The following is a 23,306-nucleotide window of genomic DNA, read 5'->3' as shown; positions in this document are numbered from 1 at the left end:
GATCACCAACATGCACCCCGGTACCCTGCAGACAAATTAAGTTTTGTCAATGCAAAAGTGTCATCATGCTCTGAGAGTCTGCTGAAAGGGTTATTGTTCAGACTTTACCCATCTGAGGTTTTACAGGGTCTGTTGATGTTTCAGCTCTTTGATGGCAGAAGTGACAGTCAGTGTTTTCAGTCTCTGTGCCCAGTGGTCAGCTTAGCAAGAGCCGCAAAACAGACAAACATCATTGTCTCGGTTGCATCAAGGAATGTGAATGTGAATTTCAAAGCGTGCTGTTGGCGTGTCTGAGACACGCATACAATGATTTATGGATTGGAGGTTACATGGTTTAATGTGATGTGGTCACAGTGCCAATGAGAGGGAATCGTTTTGGGGGTTTATAGAACATGATTGTATTTTTTTTTTTTTTTTCACAATCCTGCCCTTCATTGTCTACAGGGGCAAAATCTCATCCACTTCCCAAACATATGAATGCATATGTCAAACACAAGAAAAGGGAAAGAAAACTTACAATGGGAAAAAAGGGAGACAATGGAAAAGCTATCATTTTAAAAGGTTTGATGTATCATGGATGGGTGTATATTACATAAAAGAAAAAATATTAACTGGCAAACAGGGAGAGAAAGACCTAAATGAGAGAAGTAAAGCTAGGTTTGATTCACACAATGACCAGGGCCAATAGGAAAACCCCTCCCAGTCTTGAGGAGGGAAGGGGGTGGTGGGGATTCAAACTAAGGCAGGCTTTACAGTGACTCAAACACTCTCAAAGACAAACTGCAGACAGTCTCCACAGCACTGAGATATGGGCTTACTGTGACTGAACTCTCTTGAAATCTAAATCCAGACAGACTAAAAAAAAAAGACAATTAGACTCTGAGAGAAAGTAAGAAGAGAAACAACTTGCCAGGAGGATGGAAAACTGAGCACATCCAACTCTTTGAGTTTTAGGTGGGGAAAAAAGAGGAGCAAGGACAAGCCTGAGGATACTACCGATTATGTTGCCATGGAAACCAAAACCTGGAAGCAGACGCGAGGACCACTGAAGGCGGACAATCTCCCTTGACTGCATCCTCGACACATTACTGTCCCGCTGCACACTGTGGTGAGAGGTACATGAGCCATACTTCATGCGTCACTGTGATCACACTTATTAAACACTTTAGCATTTAAAGAGTTAAAAATCAGTTTTAGCAGTTTTCCAAGCTGCGAGAACTTGTTAGGAATGATTTAAAATGTAAGCTACCATCACAGAACAGCATACACTAATTCCATATTATTACCACTTCATTCAAAGAAAGTACATGTGTACATTACACACATGACACATGAACCCACTTTATTGGCTGAGTTTTAATTTGTATAAAAGGAATTCAACTTGTAATGATAAATGCTCTAAAGATGGACAGTTTTGTAGCGTGTAAGGGAACATACTGATTATATATTTAAAGTACAACATTTGGATTTAATGAAAAAGTGTAGTGAGTGCCGGTTCGACAGCTCCCACGTGAGTGTGAGACTGAGTGACTCAGAGTGTCTCTGAATGACTAAACACAGAACCATGTCACTGGAGCAGCGGTAGTTGTACAGTTATTTGATATTTCTGCCAGCAGTGATGGGTTGTTTCCAACTGGGGCCACCCATTGAAAAAATACACACCTTTAAGGCAGTGCAAGGTGTTCTGGATAAAAGAGTCTACTAAATGACTATAATTAGTGGCTGGAAGTTGCAGTTAATTAGTGTTGTGAGTGAGCGAATTAGCGAGTGATGACAGTATGTTGTATTGAGCTTCTCAGTGAGATTAAGAGTCGGTTGAATTTTGTGAATGTGAAAAAGAGATAATAGTGACGTTAATGAATAATGAACATGTGTTATTTGTGTACAAAATAATATTCATTCTTTGTCTCTATTCATTTTTACAGGCGTAGATTTGTGTGTGAGTTCACATTGTATCCTGTGCAGTCATGTGTGTCCTGATGTGTGTCCTAGTCAGTGTGTGCACATATGTGTGTGTGTTCCTACAGTATGCGTGCAGTGAATGGTGGGGAGTTTGCCTTCTGATCCTGCTTACAGCTCTGGTGACTGCACCACCTTGTACAATCTGCTCTGATGTCAAAGAGGATTTAGCACATAGACACATTGTAGTTTCTTTAGCAACAGAAAACACGTCATTGTAAGCCTCTAACGACAGTAAAACTGGTATTTGACAGAAACCTTAACGATACTGTTGACAAGTTAAAGCTTTACACATGAACAGGCATTACGAAAATGCAGAGGAGAGGGGATTAAAATGGCAGTGACACTGCATTTTGGGCAAGTTAGGTTAATTTTTTCTTTTTAAACCAACAAATCATGAGCAGAATGTGGCTTAAAAGACCTCCTTTAAAACCTGTGACATGCAGTCTAACATGCAGTGGCCTGCTGGTGCACCAGTCATTGTAGCAAACAGTTTAAAACCACAGAACCTTATTTTAAATTCTAGTAAAGATCCTAACATTTCCAAAGGCACCGAAAAAAAAGGATGCTCAAGACATCAAGAATACTTCTATTTGATGAACTGGTGAAGCTTCATGAAGTCTTGGGCTTGAGAGACCTGAAGCAAGCTGATACAGATTATAAATGTGACACTGAAACAGAGTGAAGTAATGTCATTTCAGCAACTTTACAGCTACTTCAGAGGAAATAAAAGCAGAAAACTATTCCACTTAAAGTGCAAGTGGAGGTGGTGTTAATCGCCGCAACTAGATAGTGTCATCCTCACTGAGAACCCCTGTACTATCACAGCATCTCTAATTGCCCTTCATCCTCCACTACAGCACTCAATGTTGCTGAGGCGAAGGAGTCGACTCACATTCTTGCCAGTACTTAGCTCGGGAAGCATTATATCTGGGCTGCTAGTCATTATCAAGATGGATTGTGGTGACAAATGGCTGCCCAAACTGCCTAAAGCAGCCTCCTGGCAATGTTGGCATTAGACACATTTACACAGCAAAGCCCCCAAATGGAGCCCCTCAACCCCCAACTGTTAATGAGCCAACAGTCAAGCGTAGTTTGGGAAAATACAATCCGCAAATGCAGATAATGACATGGTTCCTCTTTGTGTAATTGGCTCCAAGTGAAAACATTTCATTCACCTCTCTTTCCCCCTCTCTCTCTTTATATCCTGTGAATGTGTGTTTGAGTCTGTCTATGCGTGTGTGTGTGTGTGTGTGTGTGTGTGCGACTGCGTGCACGTGTGGTCACACATGGGTGTGTGTGTGTGCGTGCACGCACGTCTGCATGCGACTACCCGTGTGCGATTGAGGTTTGAACTGCACGGTGAATTAAATGCAGTTCGACTGTAATTAACTGCACTTACCAGTCTCTGTATGAGACTTTCTGACGCACCAATAATTGAGGCATCAGGTTTTGTTTGTTTTAACCTGCCTTTGAAGACATGCTGGGAAGATGTTTCACAGGGTTTGGTGGAAATACATCTGTGTGTACAAATTTGAAAACCCTTGAAAGGATTCTCGTTTCTTTATTCAATTATTTAACAGCAGAAATATTGTAATATTTAGCAGCTAGACTGAAGATTTTTTTATGACTAATTTTGTTTTTCATTTCACTTTGAGATCTGAAAAAAAGACCCATTGTTATCCAGACAGAAAACAGCACCATGGTATTATCATGCCATTTTGAAAAACAAAACATAAGTTCCCACTGATGATAATAGCTGTTTTCAAGAGGACTTGTGTCTAGCTCAGCAGTCTTGCTGGTATTTGTTTCTGGTATTTGTAATTTCATTAGAGGTTTGAATTTTGGAACCAAGGTCTGCCACAGTTCAGTGAAGCATATCCAAAGTATTTGTGGTTCTGGTAAAACATAAAGCTGTGTTTGTGGACAATATTGGTGTTTAGCAGACAGAGTAGGTCCGGTTGAGTTCTGCCTCAACGTTTAACACACAAAGCCACAGTCTCTTTCCGTCTCCGGGACTGTGTGATGATTAGTGCTAGTCATGTGGAGAGAGACAAAGAGAGACATTTGGGGGAGAAGAAATAAAGAATCAAACAACCTGTGGAGAGATATACAGCTATGTGGAGGGCCAATACTGTCCATGAAGCTCAAGTGGTGTTGGTTGTGTTTCCCAGGAGGTCATCTATCCTAAACCCCACCAACCTTTACTTTCTATGTTATGTCCCACACCACTAACCACCCATCCACCTCATGGCTCCCCCGAAAGCCCCTGAATCCTTTCTCCAAAACCACAATTTGTCTTGTTGCAGAGATTGATGAGGATAGCTCAGTAGGGTCGGCACTATCATACTTAGGCTGAGTTTGGGGGTGGAGAGGAAGCGCGGCTGCTGACTGAATGGGCCATCCGTCATGGCCTATGTACACAGTCGGTCATCCCTCCCAAGTCCCCACGGGCTACCCAGATTGTAGCTCACCGGAGTCACAGGGTGCCTCTTGAAGAGACAGGAGAACAAGGGAAGCACAGAACAAGAGCAAGAGCCTGCACACAGAAGCGCAGCTTGTTTCCTCGACCAGGGGTTTGTGCGCTCAAATTCACCGCAGCGGGAATAAGACAGTGCAGCTAAAGACAAATGAGACTGTGTTGTACATGGAAGGTAGATCACTGGAAGATGGAGTGGGGTCACGACTCCCTGATGCAGTAGGTGGTGGAAGGACCCAGCGGGAGTCTTTAGTTAAGTTATTCTAACCTCCTGACGGGTGCGTATGCTGGCTTGTGTCTATGCAAAAAAAAAAAAAAAGTGTGCCAACAGCAGAAGCACAGATCTGAGCTGCAGTTTGCATCCCGATTACGACTTCAGGAGCAATTGCTGGCAAAAATAATAACAATTTTCCTGTGTAGTTTTTATTGAATAGTACATTTTGAAATGCATTTGTCTTCTGGACACATCATGCACAATAATATGGGCATATCATTGGTATTGGCACACAAAGGCTATAAAAGGATATATTGGCCTGAAATAAACATTTCTGCTGAGATGACAAGGCCGATAAAATGATATTTTATCTTGACGAAATGCTGCTCTTCTATATCTGGCATGGAGCGTAAAAGAAGGCGCAATAACATTTCTGTGGTGTGGAGGTTTTTTAAAGTGTCTAAAATGAATAGCAAAGTTATTGTTGGCCGTGATTGCTCAATGTCGGCAAAGCGAGGAGGAGGCTCATCGCATTCTTTCAGCGCCACAAATTTATTTGCCCACCTTAAGAAACATCGTCCTGACCATTACGGCAAATTTGTGAAGAACAAAGAATAGGTACATATCGGCATGAACATCAGCAATCTGGAAAACGAGTTGGAAAATTTTTGAATTTTGAATATCTGCAAAACATCCAATATAAAGCATCCCTAAAAAACAAACAAAAAAACAAACAATTCAAAAGATTAGATTTGCAAAGGAGTGCATTAAAAAAAAAAAAAAAAAGCATATATCTTCTGTGTCTATATAATTCCAATATATGGGTTGATATCCTACAGAAAGAAATCTGGTTTGAATTCATCCTACATCTCTGCTCGATGGACAAACAGCTGCTGTTTAGCTTATGGCAAGTGCGGCTGAGACAGTGATATACAGACTCTAGTGCTCATGCAGCTCGGACAGAGCTGCCGTGACCTCAGGGTCAAGGGCAGAAAAAAAAAAGGAGGCAAAAAACAAAGTGGATTATGATAAAGTAATTTGTTCCATGTCAGAGTGAGTTGCGGGTCCAGGAAAGGAAGAAAGGGAACATACAAATTTACACAGCAGAGAAGAGTCTGTGAATAGTAGCAGCCAATGGCCTTGAGGCAGTTTGGTTCTCGGTCAGAATTTTTGTCTTGATGTCATGCAATGCTTGTCAAGAGCAACATCTGCTGAAAAGATGCTTGAGTGATGGTCAAAAATGTGCTGGCGCAAACATTGACAGCATGCACACGGGCGGATACTCCATCCTGAATGGCGGAGAAATCATTTCTCCAGATCATACTGTCTCTCTGGTGCTAGCATGACACAGTGGATACTGTGGTGATTATAGACACCATGGGTCACTCGCAGTTCAGTTTTCTCTATCGTATATCACCAAAGAGTATAGGAGTGGACTTCTAAAGGGAGCTGTACAGTTCCCCAACTCTTCCCCTAATAACATGCAGATGGGCCTCTCTAATGCCTGTTTACATATCTGCGGCATAGTTCATGACTAAAGTAAGCAAAGCCCTAATTATTTTACCCAGCGACGGGACCAATAAAATCAACTTCCCCTTCTCGTTATGGGTGTTTAAGTGTATCCTTTGATGGCGGGTCTTTGTTTATTTTTGGAAGAGTTGCGTAGCCGAGAGGAAAGCAAATAGAAGTAATGACACAGAGATGCTGACAAATGGGGGCCCTGGTGATGGATTAATTTCCCCAATGATGCCTGGAAGGCTGGACTGCGAAGGTGGTTCAACATGAATGCGCACACAACTGCAAACATGATTGACAATATTAATATTATGTTAGCAATTGCATGACTGTCGTGTACCACCTCATATTGCCTGAATTAGTGTCCCACTACCTTCAAGTGTTTTAAAATTCTGATCATGTAAAAGCAGCCATTTAATTCTTCAGAAAATCATCTTTTCTGTTGTATTGGATAATAATGTGTCTCTCTCTTTGTGCAGAATGCTGTGGAGAATAACCATCCCCGTCATCCTGGCTGGGGTGCTCTGCATCACCGGAGAGACCAAAAAGACCCGTCCCCAGGGATCCATCCCATCCCCGTACAAGACCAAAGGGAACCTGTCCGCAGAACGTCACCACCGACTACTGCAGCAGAAACCAGAGGTGCTATCCTCCAGCCGGGAGGCCTTGGTTGTGACGGAGCGCCGTTACCTCCGCAGAGACTGGTGCAAGACCCAACCCCTTCGTCAGACGATCAGCGAGGAGGGCTGCCGCAGCCGCACTGTGGTCAACCGGTTTTGCTACGGGCAGTGCAACTCCTTCTACATCCCTCGTCATATGGGCCCCAGCTCGGGTCAGGGCCACAACCGAGGCCAGGCCTCGGGCTCTGGAAGGAAAAGCCACAACAAAGCCCAGGAGCCATTTCAGTCCTGCTCCTTCTGTAGGCCACATCGCATCACACAGCTCACAGTGCAGCTGGACTGCCCAGACATGCAGCCCCCTTTTAGACACCGTAAGGTGCAGCGGGTCAAGCAGTGTCGCTGCATGTCTGTGGATGTGAGCGGCCATGGTAAACTGTGAAGGAGGACATGAAGCTTGTTTAAATTTGAAAAGACACGCGTGCGGCCAAAGGCAGAAATTCACAGACTTTGCCAAACAAGGACTGGCTTCAAGTGGAATTATTCTGCATCGTGTTGTACAAATCATGGCTTGCCCTACATTAAAATTGTACCGGCATTACTAAACAAAGGCTCAACATTGATTAATTAGAGACTATCAGCCATGTTGACAAGTCAATGCAGTTGAAAAAGACTGATTCAAGAAACTACGCAAGAGACACTGATGATAAAGATGCCAGTATTTAACAAGTTTTTCATCCCTGTTTTTTTTCCAAACAATTCATATCTACCTAAAGGACTTAAAAAAGTGCCTTAGTAAAAACTATAAAACATTATGGACACTGGGGAAGACCGTGCTGATGATGCAGTGTTTAATTTTTTTTTTTTTTTTTTTTTTTTAATTCTGTAGAAATAATGCCAACCACTTTAAAAGGTTTCTGTAATACAAGATGTTTTTCTGCAGGTGGATCTACAACAGTTACACAGTTTGCCAGTATGTTTTACCTTGTTTTACAAGTATTGTTTCTTTTATCTGTATCTTGTCCATAATTTCTACGATGTCTCAAGTCGATTTCAAGGACAAGAGTTCAAGAAACATGAAGCAACACAACAATGACCAGTGGCCTTCACACAAATCTGGCTGTACTGTACATTTGTCACAAATATACTAGCCAGGAGGAAAAACATACTGCAGCATGTGTAATGGAGGTGCAATGCAATATATACAGTATATATATATTATGTATGTGTGTGTGTAAGTATGTATGTTAAAAGTATATTAAATCTATTTCATATAAAATGTTTAGAGGGTATGTAGTTCTGTATTATTCAATGTCACAATTGGACAAATAATCAACAGAAAACGATCAGCAACAGCAGAATTTCTATTAAAAATTAAGGTAATTTCTTTTATTCAATAAATATATTTTTTCGTGGTCAAGGGTATTAAATCAAAACGTTGTTGGTATTGCACATGAAAGTCACATCACATGATCCTGTTGCTCCTTTAGCATACGGGAGTTCACACTCTCACATAGCAGGGAAGACGAAACTAACTGGATTCTGCTTAAAACAAAGCATGATGACGATACTGGAGAATAAAACCATAGTAGGAGTTTATCAGATCACACTACTTAAGTATACATAAAAAACATCAGAACACAACAGAGGAGGTGCTGCATGTAAAACATGTATAATTACGAAGATTTTTTTGTTCCCACAAACTGAAACAGGTGGACCGTATACCACTTTTTATGTATTTATATTTATTTTTATCAGGCATGGTTGTTTTGGTGACCAAATCCTACTTCTTCATAAATAAGGCTGTCCTTAAACTTACAATTACTGTAAAACCACGCAAGTGTACCATTTTAGCCAATATTTGACCGCAGGAACATCCATCTTCAGTGGCCAGCAATGACGCTAAAAATATTTGGTCCCATGCAAAAAAAACCCAACATAACCCTTTTTTTAATTTATGTATTTTTTTCCTCACTGAATCTAATGTTTTTGAGAATTTTGTAAGAAACCAAAAAGTGGTATCAAAGAAGGTTGAGCCTCTTTATATTAGAAGACTATTGCTGGACACTAGAGAGGAATGTTGCCTGATGTAGGCAAAATCATACATTTGTACATTTTAGAAGTATGCTTGTACATATTTTGTGTAACAACTACTTTACATACGATTAAAACCATGCCTGTCAAAACAGAATCGAGTTCAGCAAAAATTCTGAAAACATTTAAATTTAAAACACAATAATACATAAGAAACAGGAGTTGTTGTTTTTTTTGCATTGGACGAGATCTTTGTTTGACCAGTGTTGTCGCTACATTGTGAAACACACTTGATGAAACTATTAACAAAAAGGTAAAGGTCTTATTTTTCAGCCCATGAAAAACAGATTCCTCTTCTTTACATGTATCTTTTAATTACAGATGATATGTCTTCAAAATAAGCTCTGTTATACAGCACTGATTCAACCCCTCCACTGTGCAGTAAGGCACTTTCTGTCTGGCAGGTGATCCATACCTACCGAATAGAAACGTTATAAAAGTCGGTGCTTTTTCACCGCTTCAGGAGATGTAGAGAGAAAGTGTTCATGTCTTCCGAGAAGACCAGGAATTGCACTAAAATAAGAAAACAGGCTACATACTACAGCTTATAAAATGCAGATAAAGCTTGAATTTAGTGCTACAAAAAACTTTTCTGTCATTTTCTGGCAAATGACTAAACTACATTTAATCATCTCAGCTTAAGGATGCCTTTTAGTAACAATATTTCATTTAATTATGCAAGTGCAATTAAAAGGTGGCGGAGAATGAAATGGCTTATTCCACTTTTAAACAACATAATATCCACTTTGAACCAACATACAATAAACAACTGCTCTAAATCAATTAAAAACAAATACAGGAAGCAAATGCATGTTAAAAATGACTGATTAGTCATGTCAGATTGTACAAACAGTGCTTGTGCAATAGGCTTGGTGATGATCATTTTCCATTCTCTGCTTCAGATCTTCTGACCCAGCTTTGCTTTCTGTGGAATAAAAGAAGAAAAAAAACCAGGTCTGAGTTATTTACAGTTTGCTACACTGGCGCGCATCCTAATATGTTACTGTAAGTGCCAGCAGTGTTGTTCCTCAACACCCTGAAGACCATTTGTAAGCAATAAAGTCTCTTAGGTGAAGAGACAATTTGCATCATGGGAAGAAAGAGGAGGGCAGGTACTGCCAGATTTAAATTAACAAATAAAAAACAGATGAGGGCACGTAGTAAGACAGAAAATGAGATGACGTACTATTCCAGTTGCATGTTTGGGTTTCACATTGTAGGAAGCCTTCTCCCTGGCCTGTTTGAAGCTCTCTTCAGCCATTTTGACCCTGGAAAAAAAAGATCAGTAATAATAACCAGTCATCCTATAGAGACCTCAAGAGCAAATAACTGGATGAAAACACACTCATTCACGCTGCTGAAATTCCCCATAAAACAGGAGGACACAGTGCTAAAATTCAGGCTTGGACTGTGCAGGCTATTGCCATGTGGTCCTGGAAGACAATGATTTTGGTTTGTCAATGGGCCAATCCTCCTCATCTGAAAAAAATTCTCTTCAGTTTACTACTGCACAGAGAGGGCCAGCAGTGTCACTACTCATTTGTGCTTTAAAAAGACAAATGATCAGCATGTTGGGAGTGAGTGAGTATGACAATTTATTCCAACAGACTTGCACCTTGTCTCTAGTCTTTACACGTATATTGTGCGTGCCAGCGCTGCTGGTTTACATGTCTATAAAGCGCAGGTGAGGACTGATATCTATTATTCCAGTGGAGTTTTACAGGAAAAACAGCAGAGAAAGAACTGGGATGATTGCCTATGGCAAAGGGCAAAGAGTTAATGCTTTCAAATTTGTTTTTATTCTTTCCTACTGAACAAGCAAAACCTGACATTTTACTTCTTTTACAAATACGTTATCACAATTCAATCTTCATTGGAAATAATGGACCAATTTGCTTATTGTTGACATATGTAACAATATCTTTATGTTCATCAAACCACTGGAAGCTAACTGGATGTGGCATATGTTCTTTTCATTACTAGGGTGAGGACAAAGATTTGGGTCATTTGCCCTCTTTCCCCTTCATGAATTTGAATGAATCCGATAGGATCTTCAGTGAACACGAGATGTGCTGCAAGTTATTAATGGTTTGGAAACTTTAGCTTGGGGAAAATTCAAAATGCAGGAACATTGTTGCATCTGTAATGACATTTTCAGGGTCAGAAATTGGTTCCCAAACATGTAATGTAATGTCTCAGCAGGATTTGATTTTTCAGACAATAGGTTCAAGTGTCCTGTCAGGAGGGAGGTATCTGCATCTACTACAATGTCACATTCTGAAACAAGGAACTTATCTTCCCCTCCGATTCTCACCGTTCCTTCAACATCAGCTTATTGTGCTTCTTCCATTGGTCTTTAAAGTCTGTGGAAAACTCATGCCAAATGGAGAAGAATGTGTTGGGAGAAACCTCTTTCTCTCCTGCTTTGGGTTTAACTGAGAAGGACACACTCAACTCCAAAAAGCTGAGGACAGAGAACAAAAACATTACTTCCAGACCAAAGTATTACAACATGAGATTACAGAAACCTACACCAATTGTTATGAAACCTGGCAGAGCTATGCAAATATGCAAACTATGAAAGTTAATCTCAAAATAATATGCTTTTTGAAAGATTTAATAGTAGAGTAATGTAAAAAAAAAAAAAAAAAACACCAAAAACCAATGATGACACAAAATGTAATTATAGTCATTCTAGGCAGCTTAACTTCAGGTTTGTGTACACATATGTTCGCACATAGCGGTGTGTAAGCATGAGTGATAAAATAGTGGAAAGAAAAAAAATGATGTGCAACATGGAGACAACAACAGATCTAACAAAAAGAGAGCGTGGTGGATGACACGTGCTGAAGTGTTAAATGTGGTGGCCATTTGCAGTGGATCAATATAGTGGACAGGTTGGGATCTCTTTGTTTGGAGTGTGCTATAGGAACACATTCCCAGCCAGCAGTAACAGAAGCCTGGAGCCATGGCTGTCTACTCTCGCTCCACTTAGATAAACAACATAGACACCGCATAGGGGGCCTCCCGTCTGCTGAGGTCCTGGCATGACGGCCTGCACCTTCCATGTAATTGAAGGAACCGGGAGTCATAAATATTGACAAAGCAGCAAGATTATATTTCTTCACTGTAGTGACAATAGATCACTTCAAACTATATTGAACGGCGTTATTCTGCACTTTCAAATTCACAACTATGGTCACCGCTTTGACACTTGAGAAAAGACCAAATGTAAACCCATGAAATGGAAGAGAAGTGCCTGCATTCATTTTCTGAAGTGAAGATGCTGATGAAAAAAAAAAAAGGGCCTTACATCTTCTGAGTGTCTGCCAGCTGCTTCTCCTGTGTTTCCAGTTCAGTTTTAGCTGTAAAGCAGAGTCATTTAAAAGAAGGGGGAAAAAAAGCAGTATATTGGTAAATACAGAATTTGAGTGTTTCTTTTAGAAAATCAATCTTTCACCTATAGTGTGACTTGTATATACAGGAGGATTCGAGATGTCACCATTACTTAACTCAACAGTCATCTTCAGGGTCAGCAGTGTGCCACCAGGTTATTAAGTGCTGGATCGTCTGCTGTTGCACAACTGACAAATGAGCGCTGCAGGTTGCAGAACAAGTGCTTCTTTGTGCCGTGTTGCTTCGAATGGAGACAGATGACTGTGCATGTTTGTGTGTGTGTGTATATGTGTGAGAGGTGTGAGAGAGTAAGAGGGTAAGAAAACTGGGAGTTGGACACCGTGGCACACACAAGATATTTGCCGCAGACCACAACATTTATCTTTGTGTGCCATCGGGATCATTTTGACTGTATTGTAAATTATGATATAAGAGAACAGCAGTGAAATGTGACAGCCTCGGTCAGAAAAATGCAGCAGGTCCGTACTTATCAAATTTCGGATCCACGGGCTGATTCTTCAGCTCATTTTCAAATATCAGTAAGCAACAGCAGAGTCGATCCAGCTGTGGTCTATATATTCAATGTGCTGCAGTATAACTGCCAAAAGGTTAGACGTTAAATTCTCTCCCAGACAGCCTCTCTGTCCCCCTAAGGTCAATAATCTGTGAGCTGCTGCTTTAAACTGTCAAATGATCAGAAATGACCTACGGCCTTCACATGGCTCTCCAAGACAGACATGACAGTAGATGGGACAGAGACTCTTTTCTGGCACAGATCTGAGTTCTGCTCTTATCCAGGGAATATCTGGTTGCTACGTATAATTGAAGCCAGAGCTGCATCCAAAGATCTCAGAGAAGCACTGTGCTTTAACATTGCACAGTGCGAAATCCCTCTGTGGCCCACAATCACGTCTGTCTCTGATGATTGCTCCTTAATAAATGATAACAAACTGATAAGTAACATAAATGGGGCTTGCTGGAATCTTAACGGGACTGTAATATAAAACCTATTTCTAAAAAATATTGAATAGATAAACAGTGGCACTCTCAGATAAACCTTCCCCTGACACTGAAGGATTCAACATCACTTCATTATGATTATGTTGTAATCTACCTATTTTTGTGATATGAAGACAAACTGATAAACACTGTAACTCCAATCACATAAAAGATAAAAACATTTTGAAGAACATCTTTTAAAGCCATTACTTGTCATTATTTTTATAATAGAAACATCATCATGTGGTTCAATATGACAAAATCAACATGTCTGCTTGATGTGCGATTTTACCATAATGTGGTATACATAAACATGAAAAGTTGTAATGTGATGCCGATTTAATTATCGGCCTCGATGACGTGAAGTCCTCAGCAGCAGAGTGGTAGCTGGTAAAACATCCAGCGAGAGTTTGACATCAGTCGTACTACTAATCTCCATGTCCATCAGAAACAGATCATCACATGGCCGGTGCACTCTCGCTAGTCATATTGACTCCATCAAAGGCCTGCATGCATGAGAATTTGTGAAGCGAGCGGAGAAAATCGAGCTAGACCAAACAGCCAAGCTCCAACAAGTCCGCTCTCACTGTTATTCTGTGGTTAGTTTCATGGTCAGAAAATAAACAAAAGCGGTTTAAACTGTGGAGCCAGAAACAGTTTAACCCCAGGCTTTTTAGAAATTACAGAAATAACAAAAATAAGACATTTGGCTGTTGTTCTTTTTTCACCGCTGCAGTGGAGGAACCCCAAGAATCCCGTCTGGAGCCTTGCGAGTCACATGTCTGTGCTGCAGTGCTTACATTCTACTCTCAGAGGAAAAACCTCATCATTTGCATCAAAGAGAGAGCTCCCATATTTCTCTCAAACAGAGAGAGAGGAAAAGAGAAGGGGAGAGGTGGAAATGGGAGAGATGCTTTCATCTACAGACTTCCTTTAAAATGGACAGTGAGCATTACTACTGAAGAACATATGCTACATATTATCCTCTCATTTGAATACAAAAGCAGTTGGAAAGAGGCCTGTGAGCCGGGTCTTTCAGGAAGATTGGTCACAGTCAACTGAATGTACCCAGGGTCAAAGCCGGTTCTACATACAGTAAAGAATGACAATTGGCTTGTTATGTGAAAACAGGCATTAAAAAGACAAGTCTTACACGTTTGAAGTGGACCACCATATCCCAATATTGTTGTGGATGCAAGACTATGCAGATAAAAGTGGGACCGTATGACATCTAGTGGATATGACGGGTAAAATTATATTTACACGTTATTTTCACAAAATATTTAGACCAAAAATGTAGCAGTCTCCTGTTGACAAAAATACATCCGATGCTACAGCACTGAAATGTGGTATCACACAGACGGTGCTCACAGGACTAACCGCTGACTTTTCATCTAATGTTCCCAACAGACCGCAGTTTTCATTTTGCCGGTCAAATATTTCAACACGTACTTGATGGATTGGCACAAAACTTCTCATCCTGTGCCCCCATGAGGTTGCCATTTGTGTTCTTAGTGAAATCGTCTGACAGCTATTGGATGAATTGCTGTGAAATGTGTTGCAGACATTTACATCCATCTCAGAATGGACTGTAATGACTTTGGCGATCCACTGACTTTTTAAATCAAGCGTCACCATCAGTTCAGATTTTTACCATGTCCAACACTGTGGTCCATCACCAAAAACACCCGCAAAACCAACAAGATTCAGCCTCAGTTGTAATTTCTGTTTAGTGCCAATAGGTACATGTTCACATTGCTAACATGCTAAGCTAAAATGGTGAACCTGACACTTTCCAAATATTAGCATATTAGCATTGTCAGCATGGTAGGATCCTAACTTTAGCATTTAGCTTAAAGCAATTTGTGCCCATCTACACAGAGCGATTAGCATGGCTGTAAACTCTATTCTTGTAGAAAAAAAAAAAAAAAAGGACAATCAAAGAGGATGTGCTCATCATTATCAAACCCTTCAACATATTCATCTTAATAGCCCTCTTTGTAAACACTACAGTGTGAAGGATTATTTGTGGAGTGAAGACGTGATGGAAAGAGAGAAGAGGTCAAGCAGCAGACAGGCTGCTTCTAATCTTTCTGTCAATCCTCTGACAGAAAAACAAAATCCATTTCAGATTTTTGAATAGGAGCCAAAGCAAATATTTAAATAACACAAATCAGGACAAAGGTATGACAAGAAGACCTTAAAAAGATAACACGCTGATCAAGCTTTGTTCAAGTTTATACAGTTCTGTTCTCCGCAGTCAATTTAACAGGCTGCATGGCAGGTTCACCATCGGTCATCCAGAATTTTCCTTTGAGGCAGAGCAAAATGTGCTCTGTTTTATGAGGGAGACATCAAGATGAAAAAAAAAAAAAAGAAAAGCTACCAAGTGAAGTCATAACTCATCAAAACAGATAGGCAAACTTGAGACAATAGCGATGAGTTATTCAATACACCCTGGACTAAACAGACATCCCTATGGAAACGAGGCCTGCGTGAACCTTTGTGTGTATATCAACCAGAAAATGGCATGAAACCAACCTGAAATGTGTCTGCAAACATTCACAACTTGCATCATTCTGACTTATGAGCTTACTTCACATACAAAGGAATGTTAAGGTTAGACATGCCAAGGGTACATCAGCACAGAATACTTTGTGCCACAGGTAGGATAAATTATTTGCCTCTTAAGTTTTAACCTCCTGTTAAAACATCAGTCATCATATTATACGGGCAATATCTGATTCAATATATTTTTCCCAATCGAATATGTTCCTGCTTAACGCACACGTAGTAAAGATGCGCTTTCATTTTAAAAGGCTAAATAATTTCTTTAAAAAGCTGGACGCTTAGCATGTAACAAGTATTTTTGAAGGGGACTATGTTTAGCAGAATTTATACTGACAGAGGAGTCTATAAAGGACTCAAAATACACTACAGTGCCTGTGTTCATAGAAATGAAGGAACCTGACACCGAATGCAACAATGTGGCTGACGGTTTTTGGTCAACAATGGAGCTTTATGGTACGGAGCAAAAGATAAATGAGTTTTTTCTCACACAGACACAGTTTATTGCTGGTGTTGGTCTTTTTATCGGATTCGTTGTTTAAGGAAATACTAAACAGCCACATTCATAAAAATTTTCTCGATCATCAGTTTCAACTGGTTTAGAAAATAGGCTCACCTTGACTGAGAAATTCATCCATCTTGTCCTTGAAGGGTTGCAGGTTCTCTTCAGAGGACAGTTTGCAAACTTTCTCGGTTTCAGCTGAGCATGCTGAAACAACAAGAGATCATCATGATGAGTTGAGAAAACGTTTTCCAGTAACGGTAATAGAAAATCCAGCAGTACATACTCTACAGTGCAGTGCCTGCTTTGACAAATGTCTAATGAATATCTACTGAATAAGTGTCTGCAAAGACATAATGGTTCATAATGACTAACAAGGCACCCCCAGGACCCAGGAAGGCCTGTGCTCCGATCCCGGGAGAAACTTAGTGTCACGCTATGCAAGCATAACGAATACACAAGCTCAGCTCAAGGCCTGAGAGGTGGAGAAGCCACGAAACGCTTACGGGAACAGGGAGGTCGGGACTGGGCAAGTGGTAATTCATAGACCATATGGTGCCTCAACCGAAAAGGTACACAGCGAGCCCTCTCTCCACTATGTTACTTACTGATGTCCTTCGGGCCAGCCAAGGCCATTTCGACGCCGCCTACCTATCGGAACCCCCCACTGGGAACTGTCATCGAAGCCAGTGTCTGTTAGAGCGCTCAGCTGGCTCTGCTAGGTAATGAAGAGGTCTGCAGGTATAGCATGTGATGATGTATTTATGAACGGCCAGCATGTGCCACTGCCACTGGGGTCGAAAGTGTGTTTCCCCTGCGAGCAACTCCATCTTTATGAATTGCAAATAATGAACAGCCTAAAGAATCATTATGGCAGAGGAAAAACAATATTTGGCAACACGGTTCAGGCACCTGATTGGTTTAGCAGCAAAGATACATAAAACATGATAGAGAACAGACCAGGTTCAGGAAATTGTCGATCAGGCCGCAAGCACACAAACTCGCACATACACACGTGTCCACATATGGTTGCACAAAAATACACCGTTGTTTTTTACCACTTGTAGGTACTTCAGGACTTGGAAAGTGTTCAGAGTGCTGAGAGACTTGAGACAGAGAAATGAAGGCGAGTGTTTTCTAACTGCCTCATTCATTAGGGCGCTTTTCACTCAACCAATCAGTTTGGCCTGTCCAGCATAATCCAGTTTCCACACTTTTTTCCTGCTGTCCTGATGTGCAGTAACATAACACATAATTCTCTATAACACTCATTTAATTTATGTTTCCAATCTTTTTAATGGCAAAATGCAATACTAAATCCCTACCTGAAATAATACGTTCAGCATGTGACTCCAGTTTAATTGTCTGTTGACTTCATTGAGGGATTACATAATTGTAATCTTCATTGAATGGAAATTTTGACCCCAGACTCCTCAGTTTGTGAAAATAGCACCAAATTAATGCTGACTAGAGACGATATTTTAATGACAAAAAGCTTTGTCTAATAATAATGACATGTTTATCACATTAAAGCTGGTTGGTGGAAGTCATTACATAATTTTCTATGAATGGTTGGTAAGGCAACACAAAATTATGTAATAGATTAGGCATGTGTATCAGTTCAGGAACTGATTGACAAATGACTAATAAAAGAGTCAACCATTAAGCAAATCAGTCCACCCATGAATCATATTTAGGACCCCCATGGGCAAAGTGATGACGCACAACACTCACAGACACACGCTAATATATTCTGAAACTCTCTTCAAAACAATCTGCTGCAGGTCAGGGAGGTGATTCAGAGCTTGAAGAGAGACTCTTCCTGTTCAGCTGATGAACCTTTGATAGAGTACACAGGTAGAATAGTTCCTTGACCTTGCCTGGTCTATATTTTGATCTCTATTTCATAAGGACAGTAAAGACATGCCTGATCCAACAGGAGTCAACATCTGCTTCTAGTTAGTTCGTCTGCAAGACAAACAGATGCTATCTCGCTGTTGACCTAGCTCGACAGTCCACACATGACCATAGCTGGTCAGGTTTGGAAAATGATTTCCCATTGTACAAAAAGACATGTGCATGAATTAATACATCATTTCTGGCTGCATAAACATCAATGCAATGGCTTTTTAACTATGACATGACACCTGCCATAATTTGCTGGTTATCAAAAGGCCAAGTTTACAACCTGGTAAAGTTTTTGGTAAATATACAGTTTAAAGTTGTAGATGTGCTTGAAAAGCAGGAAAATCATGGAATGTAGGTTTATGAAGGTACCATTGAGGTCTTTTCTCAACTTGCGGAGATCTCTTTGAAAGTCCTCAAACTTCATCTGGGAGGCCTGGAAAAGGTCGTGGGGCTCAGGCAGAGGGTAGACACACGTCTCTCTGCCAGCATCCTGGTGAAGGGCAACACACACACACACACACACACACACACGCACAGAAACACACACACACACACACGCACAGAAACACACACACACCACAATGTCAAAGTCAATCTTCCTCTAGTAGAAAGGGCCTCTCCATATTGTACACACCAGGCAAGATTTAAATTAATGTCTTCAGAGACCTACAAGTACTTATCAGCAGTCCAAACATCCCAGAGAAGATCTGGCTGAAACTACAGCAGATAATGACCATTAAGCCCGGGGCACAAAGTACATGTCAATACTCTCCATCAGAGTTACTACAAGGCCATAATGAGTGCTACAGTCGTGTCATGCAGGTTGATTTTGGCAAGCCGCACTACTGAGTTCATCTCATCTGGAGAACCTAATTATTTACACTAGCCCTCCTTTGGATGCTGTGCCAATGAACAGACTGCAGGTTTGAATGAAGCCAGACCAAAGCAGAGTGAGAGCAGGAGATGAAGAGTGAAAGACAGAAAGAGAATTATAAGAGAGCGCCAGAAAAAGAGAGAGATTTGTTTCTGCTCTAAATGAGGAAAGGGAAAATAAATAATTTGATAAAGGATAAGCCATGGTATCCTCTGGCAAGAGAGGAGATGAAAAGAGAGCTCTGGAAGGATTTCTAAGCAAATCAGGCTAAAACAGAAAAGTGATTCAAATAAACAGGAACCAAAACATACCTCATCAAAGTGCCTTAGATAGTAAGCAACAACGTAGGACAAAAGACTCTGGGAGTTATCCTGAAAGAGAGAGAAGGATCCAAATAAATAAACCAAAATCCCTTTATTTATTAATTTAATCATTTTGGAGCAGGACGTTTTAATTTGTGTGGGCCAAACAAGAATAGAGACAGCAGCCTTAGAAGTCGGGAATAAATCATGACATTGAAAGAGCGTTACAACAAAACACAACTGTGCAGGGCTGGCCGTCATAACTCAAGTTGGTGGAAAGTTTGATGTTCTTTATGGATACCTTACTCAGTCCGCCACCACAAAAACACAAACCACTGTGTCCTTATATGGCAGTGCCAGGGGCACAGGGAGGCCGTCGTGATATTGAATCAGAACTGTAAACAGAATGGTCTCTCCTCTAAATCTGCACAGCTATAGTCCTCATGTTTGGCACCAGTGAGGGTCCCGTTCAAATCCTGGACTCTCGTGTCCAGCCTTGACCATAGATGGGACAATTTTAAAATTAGAACGTAAATATTTTGAGTCATCACGTTTTCCACCACTTATTTTATTGTATAATGTGAATTGAATAATACATCTCTAATTAGGCTTTTTTTCCTATTTATTTTACACACATTTATTCAGATTCTTATAGTCCAATCCAGTTCCAGTTTGCTTGTAAGGTGACTGATGTTTGCTTATACTCTTGTAACGCACACATACTCACGCTGCTTTTAACGTCCTTCAGTTTTGGCAGGATGTCCATGGTGAAGCCATCAGCCTGCCCTCGAGACCGATTACCTCCATTCATGAAGTTGCCAAAAGCCAGCACCAGGCCGAGCACCTGTAATACGCACTCACCAGTCTGCAGAGTCTGGTGTGTGTAAATGAGATGAAGGTATGAAGGTTAAAGTGAGAGACAGGATTGAAACTGAAACGAGAGGAAGGCTAGACTCTCACCTTGCACACACTCTGGATGATTTCTATTTTGCGGAGGATTGAGGTGATACATTCATGGAAGGTGCACTGAAACAGGATGCAGAACACCCGCTCGGAGAAATTGGAGATTTGTGATAACTGGAAAAGAAACCTGGTGAATGAACATGATTAGTCAGATTAACGCATCTCTTTAAGACGTGATTAATTTCTTTCACAAAGTGGGTTTGGCTCTCACTGTTCTGGCTTGTCCAGTGGCTTGGCGTCCTCCTTGTCTTTGGCTGACTTCATGTGCTTTTTAATGTTATCCATCTCATCTCCTTGAGCTCTCTGTCAAATGAAAACAGAGATTAAGTTCAAATGGAAATGTGTTGTCCACAGGCTGGCGAAACCAAAAGGTACTTGGAAAGAAGAATTTCATAAAAATGTATAAGTATACGAACAATCAGAAAGAAAACGGTCTCACAGTTGACAAAATACACCGTCCCCATATTCTCATCAGGAAGATATCAAAAACCCTTGAATTATAAATCTCCAGTCTGCTCATAACATACTCGTAAATTGGTATCATTCGGACATCTTTGTGAGTATGACAGGAGATTCAGTGTCACATTTAGTAAAATGTAAAGAAAAGAAAATGTACGAGGAGAATCATTTTCATTCAGGTGACAAACATTGTTAAAACAAACAAATTGGACAATGACAGGATGGGCAACAGTATTGAGTGCCTTGAAGAAGAATTCATTTGAATGTTGCTTTTATCATTTAAATCTTTGAATCACACCCAACAAAACAGCAAAAACACTGTCTGGAAAAATAATTTCTTGGAGGAGAAACCCGCGATCTTTGTTTAGAAAATTGGAAATTGACACATCGACAAATCCATGACAACTGACAAACTATGATGAGGTTCATTTGATGTGATGAAAATCTGCAGAGAAGTTGCTAAATAGTTGCCACTCGAGGTGGGTTTGTTTTTTCAGCGTAGTCCTCTTAATTCTTGATGTCGATAAACTTCATAGCAGTCGTAAAAGAATTCTCAAATTATGTTTTGTACATAAACTCAACCTTATGCCAGCCTATACAGTAACACGTCTCACAAATGCTAAAAAGCCGCCTTCAGCAAGAATACATTCCTGACCATTATCCTGCTGCCAGGCTCTGGACCACAGTTTTATACAAGGTGGTTTTAAAAAAGCAAGCCAGAAATGCCCCTTCGTTTCACAAGAGGCAAAGACAATAGATGTTAATGTGCCTGACTCAGACAGGCAAAACAATGAAACCATTCCTAGGAAGAAAATGTAAACTTTCTCTCAGTCCCTCCAGAGCCCGTAGACCCCCAAACTCTTGAGTCTCAGCACTCTTCCTCGGTTTCCCCGCCACCCTTCTCTCTGGGGTTTGGGCCTCGGCATGGATCCTTGGAAAACATCAAACACCGGCATCAAACGCACTGAGGGCCCGATTAGTATTCTACACACCGCTGCCTTCTGTCGACGGGGGCAAGCTCTCCTTCTCCTTCTCTCGAGATGTTTTCAAGTGTAAATATATTTAACGCAAAGCAGATCCTTTTCAAAGGGCAGCAGCGGAGCCCAGCAGTGTTTGGTGTAATTGGGGACAAGTAGGCATTAGCGTGTGATCTTTGAATTGCTAGGGCATGTTGCAGCGGTTGTTAGCATGAGAAATACAGCCCCATGTGGAATATCAAATGCTAAGGAAAGTAGGATGATATTTGTGATGCCAGATTTCGAGTGGTCGCCAAGTGGTATTCATTAGCCAGGTTTCTAGAACAGGACTAAACAGAGCCAGACAGGGCTTAATCACTATTTATGTCACTCAATTTTCAATGAAACAACATTTATGAGATTCTTGGTGCATTGAGCTGCCAAAGAATAGACCCTGAATGACAACTTGCATCACGTAATAAACACGCAAAAATATATCTGGACTTTTCAAAGCCTTTCCATCTATGAGGCGATCATTTGTAGTGTAAAGGTTCGTAGGAGGGTCCAACTGACCTCTGTGACATTTAGCTACTGCCAGCTGAAAGGAGCCTGAACTTCAGACAACCGGTCTGGGCTCAGATTATGGCTTGACATTAGAGGTGGAGGGAGCTGCGTCCCACTATCACTGTGACCCCCTTTTAATGGTGGTGGCTTATTGTTCAAAGAACAGGAGTGGCTATAATCCGGAGCTCATAGACTGAGCGACTCTGTCCCTGCCTCTGTGCGTTTGTGTCTCCGTGTGCGCACTGTACAGTGTGTGCACATTTCGTGCGGTTCAACATGTTTGTTTGTGAGCGTGTTTGTGCGAGTGAGTGAAAAAGGGAGTGAGGCAGAGAGCAGTGTGTGATCCAGATCCTAGCACAGTGAGTGAGGGTGTAACCATTAGAAGCCCCTCACATTCCTCAAGACAGGCTGACTGTGCTGCCAACTGTGGTTTAGGGGGCTGGAGACCCACAGACAGGATGGAGTCTCGCAATACAAAAGAGAAACAATTTGGCTCCTCAACTCAATAACATAGCCCTAGGCCATAAGGGGAGGAAGGAGAGGGAGAGGGCTTGAAGTCTCGGGGTGAGTAGAGAGGTTAGAAGACTTTTGATCCTAAGTTATGACACATTGGTTCATAACTACAGCTCGTCTCAAGCCAGTCTCATTCCCATGATCAACATTATTAATATGCCTCCGGCAGCCAAAGGTCTAGGCCTCTCCTGTGTAGTTGTGCCAAAAAGCAATTCACAGGATTTTTCACAGCATCTTAAAACTGTATCACAGTTGAAATGTGGAAAACACGCTCATTTTTATGTTCCATAATTTACTGACCTGACTTAGGAAAGGGTCCTGAACCACTTCCACTGGGCGGTCACTCGAGGTTGATGAATATGTATCTACTGTATACAAGAAGACTTTCATTGCCAAAATGGAGATATATCGGAAAGTACTGATG

The 23,306-nt window shown here is 41.0% G+C and overlaps 2 protein-coding genes across 2 annotated transcripts in view; one reads left to right on the top strand and one right to left on the bottom strand.

The window, feature by feature from the left end:
* Positions 1–570: 570 nt before the first annotated feature.
* Positions 571–7,733, top strand: grem2a (gremlin 2, DAN family BMP antagonist a). Its single transcript, XM_069144473.1, has 2 exons — positions 571–1,115; positions 6,647–7,733. Exon 2 carries the CDS (start codon positions 6,648–6,650, stop codon positions 7,224–7,226), a length of 579 nt encoding a protein of 192 aa, XP_069000574.1. The 5' UTR covers positions 571–1,115; position 6,647; the 3' UTR covers positions 7,227–7,733.
* The window catches only part of fmn2a (formin 2a), a 36,680-nt gene continuing 21,059 nt past the window's right edge, over positions 7,686–23,306 (bottom strand). The window contains 10 exon segments of the mRNA XM_069144472.1: positions 7,686–9,803; positions 10,065–10,146; positions 11,193–11,342; positions 12,192–12,243; positions 16,458–16,550; positions 18,621–18,741; positions 19,437–19,496; positions 20,155–20,301; positions 20,388–20,517; positions 20,602–20,693. Coding sequence (XP_069000573.1) covers positions 9,777–9,803; positions 10,065–10,146; positions 11,193–11,342; positions 12,192–12,243; positions 16,458–16,550; positions 18,621–18,741; positions 19,437–19,496; positions 20,155–20,301; positions 20,388–20,517; positions 20,602–20,693 — 954 coding nt within the window. The 3' untranslated portion in view covers positions 7,686–9,776.

Source organism: Embiotoca jacksoni, unplaced genomic scaffold (genome assembly GCF_022577435.1).
Source record: "Embiotoca jacksoni isolate LCO1_2020_lvr unplaced genomic scaffold, fEmbJac1.0.p SCAF_12, whole genome shotgun sequence".
Lineage (NCBI taxonomy): Eukaryota > Metazoa > Chordata > Actinopteri > Embiotocidae > Embiotoca > Embiotoca jacksoni.
The sequence above is the reverse complement of the archived record's forward strand: the minus strand, read 5'-3'. Positions and strand labels throughout refer to the sequence as shown.

Bases quoted from the DNA above. Each gene is read 5' to 3' on its own strand.
- grem2a (XM_069144473.1), top strand. From the start codon at position 6,648: ATGCTGTGGAGAATAACCATCCCCGTCATCCTGGCTGGGGTGCTCTGC.